Raw genomic sequence first — 17,977 nt, 5'->3', positions numbered from 1 at the left:
GTTGTGCAAGGCTGTACATCCATTATTGTTATCACATACAGACAGATCTCAATAACTTAGAATATCAACAAAAAGTTGGTTTATTTCTTATCTTATCTTATTTTAAAGGTTGTCTCTATGATCAGAGCTTACCTGAACCCACGATTTAGTATCTCAGAAGGTTCGAGCATTGGATTAGACTAATTATAAAACTAGTTTACAGATATGTACAAAAATGCCAGCCTATTGGAAAGTATATTTTTGTACTTTGCTCAACACTTTGTCAGGTCTCCCTTTGCATTAATCTCTGCCCATCTGCATTGTTGGCTCTATTGTCTCTCGTCTTCGTCTTCACAATGCTCCATATATCCCCTAGATCAGACCAGTTTGCTGATTAACCCAGTCCAGTGATACCTGGTCCATTGAAGCAGGTATTGGTACTTTTGGCAGTGTGGGCTGGTACCACATTGCATCTCCGTGAAACCATTCAGCAGACAATTGTGCAACTGTGCCGTCTTTAGACTTAGTAAAACACAATAATAAAGTTCACAAGAATAAGACAGTTGCAGCTCATGTCCTGGGCGCATCTGTACGTGGTTGCTCTTAAAGCTCTGACTTTGGACGAGGTCCACAGCTTGTCAATCACTCCCAAGTCCTAAATGAGCTTTGCATCACAGTCTTCTCGTTACTTGTGCGCTTTTGCTATCACACTTTTTCCTTCCACTCAACTTTCCATTAATATGCTTGCATTCTTTAGCAACAACCTTTTGTAACTTCTCATCCTTGTGGCCGGTGTCACTGACTCTGCTTGACAAGTCAGCAGTAGTGGAGAATCTGGCTTGAGGAAAGTAGGAAACCTGACTGGTTTTCTTTCATCTTGTTCACTCAACCAGGAGATTTTAGTCCCTGTATATGCTGTGGGGCTGGAAATGCGAATGGTTGAAACTAATCTCTGGACCGACTTTTTACTTTCTGAACCTGGATTCCCCACCTCTGCAAGTCAGCAGTCTTCCCCCTGATTTTGTAACATGGCTATATCATAACATGTCTATATTAAAGATACTATTTCCTTATTGGTCTTTCTGAGAAGTTGAATCGTGGAATTTCCTTAGCTGGAAGCACCAATAGTCAAAATTAACAGGAATTTATATTTTAAATACACCAATTTCTGGGTAATGAATCAATGTGATATATTATTATGTTACTGAAATGTATAAAATTTTGAGCCATATTCTAATTTACCAGGTTTCACTTGTATTTGGTCATCTTTCCGCACAGTTGTGTCATAATACAAGCATATTTGGTTTGCTCTGTTCTTTCTTACATTCTCCTCATAGTCCCCCATACTATTACTAACAACATATAAACTTCAAGAAAAAAATATCTTTTTAAAATCTAAATGTCCTGTTTTGCAAAGGCTGTGAGTTTCGCTGATTCTTCTGCTGTTATTGACCTCGTCAGATTGCTGGTATTTTAGAAAAGACATTAGGGAAAAAACACATACAGCATGTTTGCAATTTACTTTCTGCACCACAATCAATACAATCTAAGTGGGTATAACCTAAGTTGTCCACTCCTGTTCTCTCCTTCCCTCTCCTCTCCTTCTCCGCTCCCTTTTTCGCAATTTTTCTTTGTCCGGCTTCCTCCCCTTTTCTCGTCTTGTTCACCATTGCAATCGCCTCTCCTCTGCTGTCCTATCCTATCCTCTCTCCAGTGTCTGTATGGCTGCTACGTCCACTCCTCCATCATCCCCACCTTCCATCGTAGATGCTATTGGCTGCTGCAGGTAAGCTCTCCGCCCTTTTCCCACTATGCCCCGCTCACACATAAAGTGCCGGCCAGACGTTTACGTGCCACATCTTGACTGGGAATGCTACATTAGTTTTGGGCTTTTCTTGATACATTTGAATTGTTCTTTTTTCAGGGTGGAATGATGATACCACATATATCTTTTAAGAATAGATGAATACAGGAATTGGGTGGAAAGAAAACTAAACTTGTTGAGGGTTCACACACGCTCAAAATTATACATAAACACCATAAACTCCAACATATACATACATACGCACTAATGGTTGATTAAATTTCCACCCGCACCTCAACACACACGTTTTTGTAACGACTGACAAGCTTCTGGCCTAATTCTGGCCGGATATTGTTTTCTGACCACTCTTCTTGGTAGAATTGATAGAGTTCATTTTAGTTGGCTGACTTCCAGGAATGAATCTGGGATTTAAGTAGAGTCCATAAATTTTAAGTATCATTGAGCTCAGGGCTTTCCAGAAGCCGAATCATCTAATCCAATAGCAGCCGCGGTGTGTGTTCGGGATCATTTTCCTGTTGGAACACCCAGAGGCGGTCTTTGATATGGACAACATGAGCAGTTGCCCAGGGTGATGTTAGAAAGCAGCACATGAGCACCACATAAAAAAAAGATAACTATAAAGAGCCTTATTTCTCTCAGATGCAGCCAGAATTGGTTTTGTATTGGATTATCGATGCAAACAAGCATGGATCATGGACACACACTCCAGTGGAGGTGCTCACCCAGGGTGTTATTCAAGCACAAACCACCACTATAACCATCCAAACGGTTTCCCTTGGTGGAAACGAAATTGGTTAATGTATTCGATATCAACCCAGGAAACAGCAAGGCTTAAGCCGTCCATGAGCTAAATGCAAGCCTGTGAAAGATGCAAAAAAAAAATTAAAATCACCAAAATCAAGATGCCTCCCCTGCAATTTTCAGTTTCCTGCATGGACAAGCCAGAAGTCCTCTGGAGAGAAGTTGTATGGTCAGGCAAAGATTAAGATATCGATTCGAAATAAGCATATTCTGAGCTTTTCAAGCCTCAGAACACCGTACCGACTGTCACTCAAGTGGGTGGCCGTATCATTTTGTAGGTTTGCTTTGCTACCAGTGGTAATGATGCACGGCAACAAGTGGATGGAATGATAACAAACTCCCAATTCTTCAGGTTCACCTGAGCTCAACAATGTCCAAAATCAGTCTTCCAGGACTGGTGACCTGCATGTGTTGCCCTGATTCAGCACACCTGAGTCAAATGAAGGTTTCATTATCAAGCCGCTTACATACCAAGGTGACAGACTGGGGAAGAAATTCAACCATTTGAATCAACTTGGTTGGAGCAAGGACACATCCAAACACCAGCCCCTTAAGGCCTGGAGCAGGACACCCCTGCCATTAGCTCAACGGTGGAAAGGTGGAAACATTTGGGTCTTCTAACAGCACAAGGATCTCAAACCTGGTTTTAGAAAGGATAAAGAGTGCTAGCCTTTGCCCTGACCTCAACTATACCCAGAAATTGCGAACCATGCTAAGAAGCCAAGTCTGTGCCCAGAAACCAACCATTATACAGCAAATTTGTTATATCGAAGCAGAAAAGTAGAGTGGTCAAATATCTGGCCATAATTATGGCAGAGGTGCAGCTAGGAGTTTGCTAATGTTAATGGGGGCGTATGTGTGTGTCTTTGAGCTTGTGTATATTATATAACTTTGACGCAGTTTGAATCAGAGAAAATTCACAACTAATTCAAACTTTTGCCCACAATTCATTGCAGTATTTGCTGTGTAATCAAGCTACCCTGTAAAAAGGGTGGTTGAATTAAATAATTGAAAGCCTGGAATCAACGTGAGATTGTATGTAAACTTCTGACCGGCACGGTATGAACGCAGGCAAAACTCTGATTGACTTCATAAAGCGTTGATACACGCAATGAACATTATTTTTAAAACTATTTTAGGTTTTATTTTACAAAGTAGAACACAAGCTTTCACTTGTTAGATCATCAAACAGGTGAAACTGAGGTAAACTATAAACCAGCAATAAAAGTCCTCCCCTTCCAAATTAATGAGGCAGACTCAGGCTGCTGAAAATAATACTCCAGGACTGGGCTGATAGTAAAAATTTATGTTGTTTGGCTTACTGGTGTCCTACCTACACATATAGACCACTGTGGAATACACTGCTCATCTAGGTCTCGAGAAAATGTCACAGCGGGTGCAGGACGGTAAAAATAATTTTAACAGGAGCTGACTGTAACTTCCTGAGAACAGCGTGTTATCTAAGCCCGACTCTCAATGCTCGCATCAGGGACTCAGGCGCTGCTCTCTGTGCGGTCCTTTCTAAGAAAATGTCCTGGAGCTACGAAATACGCACACAACATGCCTTCTGCCTCCAACACACAGACTAACAAACACATAGACAGGTGTCTGTTGTGTATAAAAGCGCGCTGCTTTTCATAAAGATGTTGGACTCACTCTGCTGCTCATGAGAGCGGCAACAGAGAGCAGCTGTTGTGTGCACGTTCTCTCTCCTTCCCTCTCTCTCTCTCTCTCTCTCTCTCTCTCTCTCTCTCTCTCTCTCTCTCTCTCTCTCTCTCTCACAGGCACACACACAAACACACACAGCGACTGGTCCTTTGCTCTGTTCGTGCAAGAAACAGCCACCCGGACCTCATCATCTTCACACGCCACGTTACATGATTGACTTTTGGACACGTCTGGTTGCGTTTAATCTTCATTTCGCAGTTAATTTCAAATAACATATTGAATGCCCTAAGATATTTAAAAAAAATATGGGCATGCATACACATTTATGTAGTTATCATCATTCTGGAACTGTTTTCACACAAAGTCCACAAGGAAATGCGAGCTAGCTCTGTAAATTGAAATATTATATGCCCCGGCCCACTATATGTTTTTTTCTTTTTTTTTTCAGCAGGCCCCACTAGTTGGAATCTTGCAATCTTGAAAACGGGAAGGGAAATTTGACTTGCTTTATCTGTAATGTGCCATTTTCTGCTCTTTGCACAGATATCCGAACACATCGGCGAACATGATTATAAATCAGTCCGTGAACAGTGTTGCACCGCAGAGTAGCAGCCCAGTGGGCTACCCCTCTTTTGGAGAGAGAAGTGTTCCACCTCAGCAGGTCCAACCCCTAACCTGACTCTGTCTACTGAATCTTTCATCATGAAAAAAAAAAAAAAAGTCTCCCTCTCTCTCGGGCTCTCGCTCTGTCTCATAGACACGCACGCACTCGCGCACGTGAACGAACTTGTTGAATCATTCATAGGGTAGAAATTCCATAGGTCTGTCGGTGACCTGCAGTATAGTGAGAACTGCTCTCCCTCTGTTTCTCTTGTTCTCTCATTCCATATATATCCTGTATCGCGCTCACATACACACAAACACGCGTGTAGACACTGCAGCCTTAGAGAGAGAGAGAGAGAGAGTGATGAGTGGGCTCAATCTGTTAAATCTTTAATGGGCAGGTGAGAGAATCTTATCTGACACGCTACGTCTGACCTCCTCCCTGTCCTCTACTTTCTCTTTCACTTTCCCTCCCAGTTTACCTCCTCTCCTGCCCTTCTTTCCCTCTGTGAATAGATTCTTTTATTCCTGCCCTCTGTTGCTTTAAAAAACCCATCACTGAATGAATGAATGAATGAATGAATGAATGAATGGACGTCATTTTAAAAATAACACAGCGTGTGCCTGTTGATGTTTGTGTGCTTCAGAACCCGGACATCGTGCTGGTGCACTACCTGAATGTGCCGGCAGTGGATGACAGCGGGAAGCCGTGCGGTCCGGTCCTCTGCTCCATCAACACGGACAGGAAAGAGTGGGCCAAGTGGAGCAAAGAGGAGCTCATCGGGCAACTCAAACCTATGTGTGAGTTTCTTTAGCTTGAGCATAAACCCTGACATTCCCCCCGCTCACTCACCTGGGAAAAACTGGTCCCCTTGGGTCCAAGGATAAAAAGAGTCAGGGCCAAGGTCCAGTTGCAGTTCTTCTGTGCAGCTGTTTGAGTGTCCAACATTACATTACTAATTTAGTTTTAATCGCAAATGTCATCATAAAGGCTGATGCCAGTATATCCTGTTGTCCAGTGCGTTTAAATCATCTATACTCATATTAGTAGTGCTTTACATTTTGTCTCATAATGACTTCAAACTTCAATGGATTTACATGTATTTTATGTAATAGACCAAGGCAAAGCAGTGCATTATTGTGATGTAGAAGGAGAAATTATTTGTGGTTTTTGACATTTTCATACAAATAAAGGTTTAAAAAGATTGAAGTCTTTAGGGTTCAGCACCACTGCGTCTCTGTTTTGCAGAACATCCTTTTGCAGGAACCACAGCTGCAAAACATCTGCCGTACGTCAGTCCCAGCTTTGCACATTCCTTTTTGCAGAGAACATCAGTTTTCAATTCTTGTCACAGATATGTATGGGGTGGGCTATTCTAACACATACATATTGGTTGAACCATTCTTCTGTAACTCTGGCTGTATGTTCAGGATTGTTGTTTTGCTGGAAAACAAATCTACACTTAAGTCTCAAGTCTTACAGCCTCTAACAGGTTTCCTTTCAGTATTGTAATCCACTTAGCCCCATCCATACTCCTCCCCTAAACTCTGACCAGTTTCCTGTGTCTGCTGAAGAAAAACATCCCCACATCATGATGCTGCCACCATTCTGTTCTCTAATTAGGTCTCCTTTGAGGCAATTGTACTCTATTTTATTCAGGGGTATCAGATTGCAAGGGCTGGATACATATGCATGCCACCCTCTTCATATTTTTATTTGTTAAAAACGTTTTTAAACCTTGACTCATTTTCTTTGCCTTTCGCAACTGAACTACTTTGTGCAAGTGTATCACATAAAAGCCCAATAAAACACATTGAAACTTGAAGTTCTATGTAAGAACATGTAAACGGGGTGGGAATACATTGCCAATACACTTTTATAATCTTCTCTTAAAACTGTCAAGATATCTACAAAACTGAAAACAACTCCATTTCAATGTTTTTTCCTTCATTTCAAAGTTGGTAAATATTTCAATAAAGTATACTTTATACTAATATAACGATAAAGTATACTACATACACATACACTATATGTAAACTGAAGACATCTTTTTAAGTAATACTTTCCAGAGATTTGCCAAACATCTATATATTAAATTACCTTCCACAAATAAATAAATTTGATTTCATTTTAAGCTTAATTAATGCTTCACTATTTCATTTAACATGGTTTATATTATATTATATTATATTATATTATATTATATTATATTATATTATATTATATTATATTATATTATATTATATTATATTATATTATATTAGATTAGATTAGATTAGATTGTATTAGATTAGATTATGTCTAACATGAAGGTTCAAAAAAGACAAAATGAGCAGAGAGTACGGTTTCCAGATTTGATCGAGAACCAAGCACTGGTGGGTATTGTGTAATGCTGGCAGGTTAACTCAGGAACGACTCCTAGATGGCCTCAGAGGAGCTCCAATCTTGTATGTGTGGGAGGTCCCAGCCAGCGGGAATGAAATGCCATGGAATAGACGAGACAGTGCTGGTGAGCAGGATCTTACTTAACTGCATAGTGGCTGTGGTGGTAGACTGATAGATCATTACGGTAAACCCTCCACCCCGACCCCAGGTTCCGGCTCCTGACGGACATCCAGGTTGGTCAAGTGTGGTTTGACCCAGGACACATGGAAGTTAGGGTTGATGCCAAGGTTCTTGGATAGCTGCAGTCAGATAGCCACTGGGATCACTGCCTTGGACATGATTGAAATATAGTTATTTGATCCTATAGAGGACATCTGATTTGATATTCTTGGTGCCTCGTCTGTAAGATAACAGGAATTTAAAGGGAGAAAAGAATAATGTCCATCTGGCCGAACATGGATTTAATCTTTCTGCAGACTTGATAAAGCATTATAAAGCGTTGTGGGCTTGGTCATTCCAGAGGAATTTGGATTTTGAGGATAAATATAAAACTTACCAAAGACAAGAAACCAATGTAGCTGTTTTCCATCCGGAAGTTTGCCAGTTAGCGACCACTGAAACCTTCTTCTCTACCATTATTTCATTGAGACCTTGGTAATCAATACATGGACTTAGGTGACATCCTTCTTTGCCTACAGAAAAGAAATCCTCACCTGATAGTGATGATAAAGGGTGAATAATGCCAGGTCTGAGTTCTTCATCAATAAGTTTTTGCTTGGAAATTCTCTCAGGAACAGACAAGGAGAAAAGATGCCCTGTAGGGGGGAGAGTATCAGGCACGAGATCTGTGGTGCAATCATGGGGTCTGTGAGGAGTGTAAAGAGGTGGCTTTGTCTTTATGAAGGATCTCTTCAGGTCATTGTGTTCCTCGGGAACCTTGGAACAATCAGGGTTGGTACTTTAGGTCTGTTCTGAGCTAGAGAAGGGAAGAGAAGCGTCACAGATGTAAGGGGACAAAAAAAAAATAATCAAAATCTCTCTTTTGCACCAATCTATATTTGGATTGTGGGATTTTCCAGGATGAATTGAAGTTTAGGTGAGTGAATGAGTAGAAAACTGATGTTATGTACATGGTTACCTCTGAGTCTCAAAAGCACCAGTCCAGTTTTCTGAATTGTGTGACCATCTATTGTTAGAAACTGTGAATTTCAACATGGGCAGCAGATAAACTTCAAGACCCTTAGCTAACTTGTAGACAAATACTCTGTGTCAGCTCAAGAATAAATCAACACAGAACGTTTGGGGGCCTGTCGCTGTGTCTCCATGGCGCAGAAATAAGTGAAGAGGATTTAGCTGGTAGGGAGTGAGACCATAGGCTCCTACTGAATCTGGTCTTTTTAGCATACACCTCTGAACCACATGATTTGTAGCTCCACAATAAAAAAAACACAGGTTGAGACGTTTACATCTTTGTCGATGATAGCTTGCACTGATCAAGCAGGCTTTTACGGCTCTCCGACATGACGGCTTCTACCTCAGATCTGTAAAAGGTGGTTTGACGTTCCCCAGTTTCTCCCTTTTACACTCATTCAACCTGAGATTGATATGGGTAGCCAAATCCTCCAGTTCCTCTAGTGTAGTAGGAACGTCTCGCAGCGATCTCATCCTTTATTTTATTATCATTCGATCGCTTGTTCCCTGCTATGGTGTGGAAGTCCACAATGTAGACTGTGACTCTCCTGTTGCCTAACGTTAAGGACAAAGGTGTGATTTCTCTAGAAAAGGCTCTGAAGGACTGACAGATCTCAGAGTCTCTAGCCAGCTCTGCAATTCCCCGTAGTTTAACTCAATCAGATACCAAAGAAATGATATAACCTACCTTGGACCTCTCAGTGGGAAAAGAGGTTAGAGCTCAAAACGTATTTCACACTGGGTTAAAGGTGGAACTAGGCGTGGCCCATCAACTGCAACTAGGGGTTCGGTTCGTGAGCGAATAGGGGCCACAGAGAAAATTAGCAAATCAGGTTGTTCTATTGCCCAGTTATTAAAAAAAATCCACACCACACTTCCATTATTCTGCTTTTGGTAGGTCCATAATGCAATAATCTGACTTAAAGAAACAGAAAAGACAACCAAACAGAGAATATGGTTAACAGACCTTGACACCCAAACAATGCTTGGCATTCTGAAACGCTGGCATTTAACTCAGGAATGCCTCCTAGATGTTGTCATACGAGCTCCAATGATACGTAGGAGGTTCCAGCCAGTGGGAGGAACAGGGAACCCCCCCAGGGGGTGCTCGTCTGGCAGGCAAGGAGATTCCTTAATGGCGCAAAAATGACATGTCCAGGTTCAATACACAGAAAAACTATACCCAATCCAGATAAGCAGAGCTTGATCAGGGGACAGGCAAAAGTCGGTTTCAATGAGGCAGATGGCAGAATATTCCAGAGCGATTAGGTCAAGAGTCAAAAACCAGGAAGTTAGATCAAGCATGGAATCCAAAAAGGGGAAAGATGAGAGGCAAATATCAAATTGACAAAACCGAGGTCAGGAACAGGAGCTTGTGCACAGACATTGAAGGAAGCTGGGTGTATTTACTCAAACAAAGCTTTTGATAATCTGGTGGAGACTCACTGGCTGAACGGAGCTTTCATGGGTGATGGAACAGATGCAGGCTGTGGAATAAAAGAGACGGCGCCGGTGAGCAGAATCTCACTTGATTGCATAGTGGCTGTGGCTGAGAGGTTATACAGGGTGGCAGACTAATGGATATCAATATAATTATATCAGATTATAGTAGACATCCATGTTTTAGATATAGTCTGTCTATTTTAGATATTGTCTTTCTATTTTGGATATTGTCTGTCTATTGTTTTTATTTAGTTTATGTATAGTCTTTACCTTAGCTTTTCCATGTTTTCTTGGTTATAAAAGAAATTAATTTGGTCAGAAAATATTATGAGGAGCCTTTTAGCCTGAAAATCTTTAAAAATGTGTCATCAGAGTTAGAACAAGCAGTATAGAGGACAATATAGAGGACCTGTGGAGAACATGGTTTAACCATTGTGGAAAATAATCTCAATAGGAATTTAGTTCAACTAAGCTTTTTTTATTCACATATGATGATTCATTTTTACATTTATTCACATTTTTGCAGGTTTGAAAACAACACACTACTGAAAAGGAATAGAGTGACAATAGATTCTTTATTTTGGGGGAAATCTCAGCTGTTTCGGTTAAAGCATGCTCTATGTCAGGCTGAAGCCTTACAGTTGCTTTTATTCGTGGTGATATATGTGCAGAGGAGTCTCAAACTGTATGAGATTGAGTCAAGTGTCAAAGCAGGAGAAGAGTACTCAGGGACACATTGTTAAAGTAAGTACATTGTTGTTAATCAGCAGATAGTAAAATGTGCATTAACCCGTTTGCATAAATGTGAAAAATAAAGTAAAATGTAATTTTCTTCCTTGGGTGATAATTTAGAAAAAAATACACAAAGTTATGGAGAGCAATGCAAATACTTCTATTACAAGATAATGTATCTTTATACACTGCATTGCCAAAGGTTCTGGGTTGCCCATTCAAATTACATATTTCAAGTGTTCCAACTCCAGTAGGTCTATGTCCACAGGTGTATAAAATCTGGCATAGTACTGCTTCTGCAGATATTGTGAAACAAAGGATTGCTCACAGGAGTTCAGTGAATTCTAAGTGGTAATGTGATAGGACGTCTAGTTGGGAAACTTCCCTTCCCTACAGTTTCAGCACATCAATTGCGGAACACAGGTATTTAGTTGACTAAACTGTGTTAAGTATAAAATTTGGTGTAGAGGGGATTAAGGTTTGTGGCAGTATTTCAGTAGTGCTTGGCTCCATACTTCCAATGAAAGGAAATCTTAATCTTTCCGTATAGCAGGGCATTTTGGAAAATGTCATGCTTCCAGCTTTGTGGGAAAGGTTTGCTGCAACAAAGCTGTTGACCTCTACGCAAAGCAGGGTTTATAAAGAAATGAATGAGCAAGTTTGGTGTAGAAGAACTTTCCAGGAATCCTGACCTCCACCCAATAGAGCAGCTTTGGATGAATTAGAGCAGAGCTACGCCTTCTTGTCCAACATCAATGTCTAACTTCAGAAATGCTCTCCTGGGAAAAACGGTCAAACTTTCCCATATACGCACTCCTAACCTTGTGGAAAGCCTTCTGAAAAGAGTTGAGACTGTTATAGCTGCGAAGGGTGGGACCGCATCATATATTAAACCTCATGGATTAAGAATGGTGTGCCAAGTACATAGATCTGTAGGCAAACAAGTCAAATTCTTCACTAAAGTAGTTGAAAATCTAAGGGGGTCTGTCTGAGGGAACAATATAATATATTAGATTAGAATAGATCATATTAGATCAAATTATATTAGCTACTCTATTATTTTCAGGAGGAAATTTATTTGTTACAGCAGCATATTACATGAATCAATGCAAACAAAGCAAACAACATCATACTCAAAGTTTGAAGCGGTGTGATAAAAAAAAGTATAGAAAGCATAAAAATTTAAATTAGAAGGAATAACAAATACAAATTAGAGTACGGAAATGTGAAATTTAAATGCAGTACATAAGAATAGTAATCATACAAACAAACAGTAGAAAACAATGCGAATAGCAGTGCAAATGACTGCATAATTTACAGGACGTGGTGCAGGAGATTGTTGAATGTGCATAATTTAACCTTCATTTAAAAATAATGGTTTGTGATAATCATCTATGTATATGTTTGTGTATTTAAAGCAGCTATGCAGTAGCCATTTATTAGGTGGCAAACATCATGTGAATAATAAAACATTTAATATGGCAATTACGGTAAATAACCTGAAGTTAACGACTCATTTAAGCAGATGCCTTTACTTAAAGCACACAATAAACAGTTCAACTCTTTTAATAAAAGAGTTACTTTCTTGGATATATTGTATTTGAACTTACATTATATACATATTATATACGATATAAATTGTATTTTGAACTTAACTCTTGTAAACTGCAGTGTTATTTTAATGTTGCCCTCAAAGATAAAGTTAATTGCTTGGAAAGGTCACATGCCACACACACAAACATTACGCACCACACTGCTGCATAGTCCGCACAAATGCTTGTGATCTTTGTCTACTTTGACTTCTTATATACTAATATAACATATTTGTAGTGCTTGTTTGGTGCAGTTAGGATGGTAATTAAAGTTGACTTGGTTAAAAGGAGTCAAATCTGAATTTGAGTGGATTCTGATAAAATGTGATTAGAACGTACTTATTTTGTACATATATAAGTAAGATTCATTCATTTAATGTGGGTAATTCAGTTTTAATCCGATGTACACCTACTTAGAGTTATCATTCACCGGTGATTTGTTAAATGTTAATTAAGACCATTCCCAGTTTTGCAGTTTGGAGTTTATTCAGCTTTTAAAACGGCTCAGCACAACTTCATAATAGTATTTTTATTTTGTTAAATACGTCTGGTCACTTCAGTTAAATGTTGATCATTTCTTTAACATAAATCTGGAGTTGTGCAGTGTGAAGCTGTGTAGATGATCGCGTCATTGAGCTGCTCATAAAAGTACAGCACTGTTAGTTGATTAGATTAATTGAATAGCAGACAAGCAGGAAATCACAGGCCACTAATTTGCTGATCATTTGATATTTCCGTTCCATTTCAACTCTCTAACTTCGCAGGTTGCTGCCTTCAGTTTCTAATGCTGTTGTCACTGCTAGTAGTTGCAAAAGCCTTGTAAAATTGCCGTGTTGGTTTGACAAAACCAAATTGGCATAATTATAACAAAAGCAAGTTTCAAAAATGCTTCTTTCTGCAGTGATTTGCTTCTATTGGATGATGCATGATTCATAAAAAGAAAGATTTCCTACAAACTGTGTAATTGAGCAAGGTTCTTCACAATAGTTAAGTCGCTGGTGGCTGCAGCGATCAGAGTCATGCTGCCACCTAGAGGTCGGCAGAAACTGCAACCATACAACGGAGAAATGTATGGGGAAAAGGCAAACATGCCGGAAATATCCAGCATTTAAGATTCATGAAACTGCATGAAGGAGGATTGGTTCACACAAGGTACACGCACGCAAAGGCGCACACACACACACACACATGCACACACATCCTTTTTAAAATACAAAGTGAGGGCCGTGCCTTGACGTCCATACACTTCCATTCATTTTTTAAGCCTTTCTATGGCCTAACCCTGACCCTCACCCTAACCATTACCAATATATACCTAACCCTAAACCTAACTGACACCTTAGTGCTAAACCTAATCCCTGGCCTAGAAAAAAGTGAGGACCAAAAAAAAGGTTCTCACTCCACATCAAAGTCCTCACTTTACTGGTAAAGGGAGCAAAAAATGTTCTCACTCAGCTGCAAGTACAAGAACACACACGCACCATTATGTAATTCTATCCAATTTATTGATGTGGTGTGGAAGGGCAGTTAAGGTCTGCCCAAAGCTGTGTGGCTTGTTAACATGATTACTACTCTATTTCTCACCTTCATATGTGCTAATTGTTTACAGAGCTTTCCGCTTTTTTGTGTCCTTTGGGACTCTGGCCAGCAGCGTCTCTGTCCTATTTCTTGTTACATCTGACTGACATTAAAACTGCAACATATCGGAAATGTAATTGAACACGTCTAGTTTGCGCGTTAGACTTTTCATTTCCTGAAAAACAGTAAGACATTTATTTTAAACACCCAAGTGTTTTTCACCAGTTGTGTAATTGATGCAGTATAAGTTCTGAACACTGGAGGGTGCTGTTACATCCGCTTTGACATGCTGTACATTGGGAAAAGATTGATACCTTTGAAAAAAAACGTCACATTTTGTTTTGTTACAATCTCAAACTGTCTTTTATTTTGTAGATAAAATCTCAAAAGTGTGGCGACTCAGCGCCCCTGAGTTGGCACTTTGTAGAGCCACCTTTCACTGGCCTCACAGCTGCAAGTCTTTTGTCGTATGTACAAAAGACACAAACGACACATCTAGAGACTGAAGCTTTTTGCCCATCGCCCTTTGCAAAATGACTCTGCTTAGTCAGATTGGATCAAGAGCTTATACATTTTTTAATCTTGCCACAGATATTCCAGTTTCAAGTGTTTTTTTTTTTTTCCTGTAACAGGTATTGTTCCATGATTGGCCTTTTCAATCTCAAGCAACATTCCCATCTGCTCTCACTAACTTCCCTCCCCATGATAACAAAAGCATTCCCACACCACATTTTACACAAAGGCCAAGAAGTCGAGCACCATGTTCCCCATCTCAGTAGTAGGGAACAAACCCTACATGGTTTCTGCCATGCTGGAAACATGATTTCTTGCAGTTTTCTCTAACAATAGCTTTCTTGTCGCCACTCTTCCAAAAAGGCCCAAATTGTAGACTGCACATTTATTATTTGTTCTGCTGAAGGATCTCTGCAGTTCTTCCAGGGCCTCTTGGCTGCTTCTCTGATCAATGATTTCCTTGGCAGGTCTGACATTCATAGTTGACCTCCATGTCTTGATAGCTTTGCATGCTCCTTCCATTTTTGTCTGATGGTTTGGTAAGTGCTCAGTGAAATGTTCTTGGGATCCTGTTTTATGACCTAACTCTGCTTTTTCCTGACCTGTGCTTTCTATTCTGAGGTCTTCGGGATGCTGTTTGTTCACTAGTGTTCTCTAACTATCCTCTGAGGCCTTCAAAGAAAAACGTTTTTTTTTTTTATGAAATTATATGAGCACTTTATTATGTGAATGAATTCTGCATGTAGTTGGTTGCACTGGATTTTACTTAGGGGGTTTTAGAATAAATACATGCAACAGTTTTCAAGTTTTTATGTAATAAAGTCCTGAAAAACATATTTTATTGTTCTGTCACTTCATAATTATGCACTGCTTAGTTTTAGTCTATCACATCCTAATGATCCTAATAAAATGCATTCAGTCTTATGGTCGTAACGTGCAAAACGTGAACAAGTTCATGAGTAATTTTGCCAGGAAAAAAGGAGGCTAGGAGACTGCACATTTATGTGGATCCTCTTTTCTTTTTTATCTCTTCTCTGCCAGGTGCTGGAAGCAGCCTGCATCAGAAATGCTCCAGTGTCAAGCAGCGTATCATCTCATCCAAACAGGAGTCAGGCGCAGGAGGAGGGACAGCAGTAGGAACCAGTGTAGCAGCAGGCCAGAGAGCTGAGGAAGCAGATGGCACGGAGGTCCAGAACAGTGATGTATCGGAGGGCCAGACTGAGCCCAACCCTGGCGGGGGCAGGAGCCGGGCGGGCGGAGCGGAGAGGAGGAATGGCAGGATAACCAAACCTTCCCTGCTCCCACAGAGCAGCATGGAGGTGTCATCTTCCACCTCGACCAACCAGGTGGAGGTACCCGACACCACCCAAAGCTCGCCGCTGTCTATTGCGAGCGACATGGCTGACAGCCCGGCTCTTGCCATTGGGACCAGCTTGTCACAGAGTACTGCTGTGTTTATGTCTGAGGTCACCACTCTGACCGGGGATTCGGTTTACTCGGCGGGCCATACCCACCTGTTGGCTTCGACCCATGAGAGCACCGCCACTGGTATCCTGTTGGCTGTCGCCCCTGACAACCAGCGGTTCGCATCATTCAGTGGAGGGTTGGGGGAGGGAGGGGAGCTCGTTCTGTCCAGCTCTTTAGACTCTGGTGTTGGTGTCAGCCTTCCCGAGACCACCATGACCTTCGATCCTGACTGCTTCCTCAACAATCCCAAGCAGGGACAAACGTACGGAGGGGGCGGAGGGAAGACCGAGGGCTGCAATGGCGACGACGGGGGGCTCCACTGCTCTACTAATGGCTTCGTTTATAACCCAGCACTCGTCAACAACATCAAGACAGAAGCTCCGCCGCTGGAGCAGCCGCTTGCAACACAGAGCAGCTACGTGGGAGAAGGGACGGGCCTCAGCCCCAGCACCACCCTGGAGCAGATGGACTTCAGCGCCGTCATGTCCTCGGCCTGCGTCTCCAGTCTGAGCCAGCCTTCGCACCACCCTTCCCAAGGCCTCTTCCTCCAGGCCTCCCCCCAGACAACCCAGCCTGCTCAGCTGCAGGTCAACGGCACCAAGGCCGCCCAGGAATCCAGCGAATCCCGGGCCTACATCGGCCTGCCCCCAGTGGTCTCCGACTCTCCGGTCACCAATGGAGAACCGCACGCGCACCTCCACCAGGCGAGCACGGACCAGCAGGCCCTGTGCGCGAGGAACGGGCAGGCGGCAGCAGTCGGGTCGTTCCCCCTGACAACACAGGACGTCGACCAGCCGGGCAGCAGGAGTCATCAGGACGTCGCCGCCTTGGAGAAACCAACGGAAAATGGAGAAGATTTGCTCCTCAAGGCCGGGGATCCCCACGAGGCGTATGCGAGCGTTGATGCCAAACATTACCTACAGCCCACAGATGACACGGGAGGGGGGGACGAGGGTGGAGGGGGCGGAGGAGGAGGAGCTGAGAATGAAATCATATGTAACGGTGTGAGCATCTCAGTCGCCAGCAGTTCAGTGGTGGCCAGTCCTCAGTCAATAGGCGTAGGTTCAAACATTGAAGGTGCTCTCTACAGCTCTCCGCTTCCTCAGCAAGGTGCCGGGGTGTCCGCAACGACAGCTGGGGCAGGGGCAGCTATCAGCCTGGAAGGATTTGAAGCTTCATTTGGAAGCCAGTTCTCCGATCTTATCAATGATTTCATCTCAGTAGAGGGTTCTGGGGGTGGTGTGGCAGCGGCCGTCACTGGGGTTCTGATGCCCCAAGAGGGGGCAGGAGGAGAGGAACACAGCACAGCGGCCGGCCACCTGCAGGGCTCTGAGGTGGAGCAGGGGCCGCTGGGACTGCTGCAGGAGACTGGCAGGCTGTTCGGCGTGACGGACTACTCCCCAGAGTGGTCTTATCCAGAGGTTAGTAAACCCAACTTGTAATCATTATTTACTCATCACTGCTCCCCACAGGAAAAGTGGTCCCTGCTCCACATGATTGATGGTAGCTTGTAGTGACGTTAACTGTTGCAATCACGCTCAGCCCAGTTTGTCCCGACAGCTTGGCTACAGTATGTGGTCATTAAGGAGGCTGAATATTTCAGACTCAGCTGATTGGGTTTTAATGAAATTTCAATTTTTCTCAGATTCCCCTGGGTGGCCTCATTAATTTACGCATGTACCACTTCTAATAACTCAGACAGCAGTTCTATCATTGAATTATGATGAAACGTGAGGAAACCCTTCATCTCAGCACCACCAATTTTTAAAAATAGTCTCATGGCGGAGATAATTGCCAAATTAAGCCTACGTCCACCTGCTGTGTCAATTTGTTTTTTTTTAAAAAGTCATTCCGAAAATAAAGAACTCCCACAGAGTAAAATGAACAGTACCTTGCTGAAGTATTCACACCTCTCCAACGTTTACCCATTTTGTCACAAACACACACTTATGTGTATTTTATTAGGATTTATGTGATAGACCAGCTCAGGATAGGGCACAATTATGCCATGGAAAGATAATGACTCATGGTCTTCAAAATTATTTGCAATTAAAATCTGTGTATATAAGTTTTAAAGTGTGGCCCCTGGGCCATTTGTGGCCAGCTTAATCATTTGCTGAGGCCCCCAACTGCAGCAAAAGATTGTTACAAATTTAATCCATCAGCAAATGGAGGTGATGCAGATGGACATATATATAT

The 17,977-nt window shown here is 42.0% G+C and overlaps 1 protein-coding gene across 9 annotated transcripts in view; it reads left to right on the top strand.

The window, feature by feature from the left end:
• Positions 1–17,977, top strand: part of LOC105931736 (calmodulin-binding transcription activator 1) — a 101,650-nt gene that overhangs the window by 57,196 nt on the left and 26,477 nt on the right. For 8 of the 9 annotated variants that reach the window (XM_036152223.1, XM_036152220.1, XM_036152222.1 and 5 more), the window contains exons 6-8: positions 1,694–1,765; positions 5,524–5,677; positions 15,353–17,199. In XM_036152223.1, the coding sequence (XP_036008116.1) occupies positions 1,694–1,765; positions 5,524–5,677; positions 15,353–17,199 (2,073 nt within the window). The remainder of the gene's footprint in view (positions 1–1,693; positions 1,766–5,523; positions 5,678–15,352; positions 17,200–17,977) is intronic. The other variant, XM_036152219.1, reaches the window with a different exon arrangement.

The sequence above is a fragment of the Fundulus heteroclitus genome, chromosome 20, assembly GCF_011125445.2.
Source record: "Fundulus heteroclitus isolate FHET01 chromosome 20, MU-UCD_Fhet_4.1, whole genome shotgun sequence".
Lineage (NCBI taxonomy): Eukaryota > Metazoa > Chordata > Actinopteri > Cyprinodontiformes > Fundulidae > Fundulus > Fundulus heteroclitus.
The sequence above is the reverse complement of the archived record's forward strand: the minus strand, read 5'-3'. Positions and strand labels throughout refer to the sequence as shown.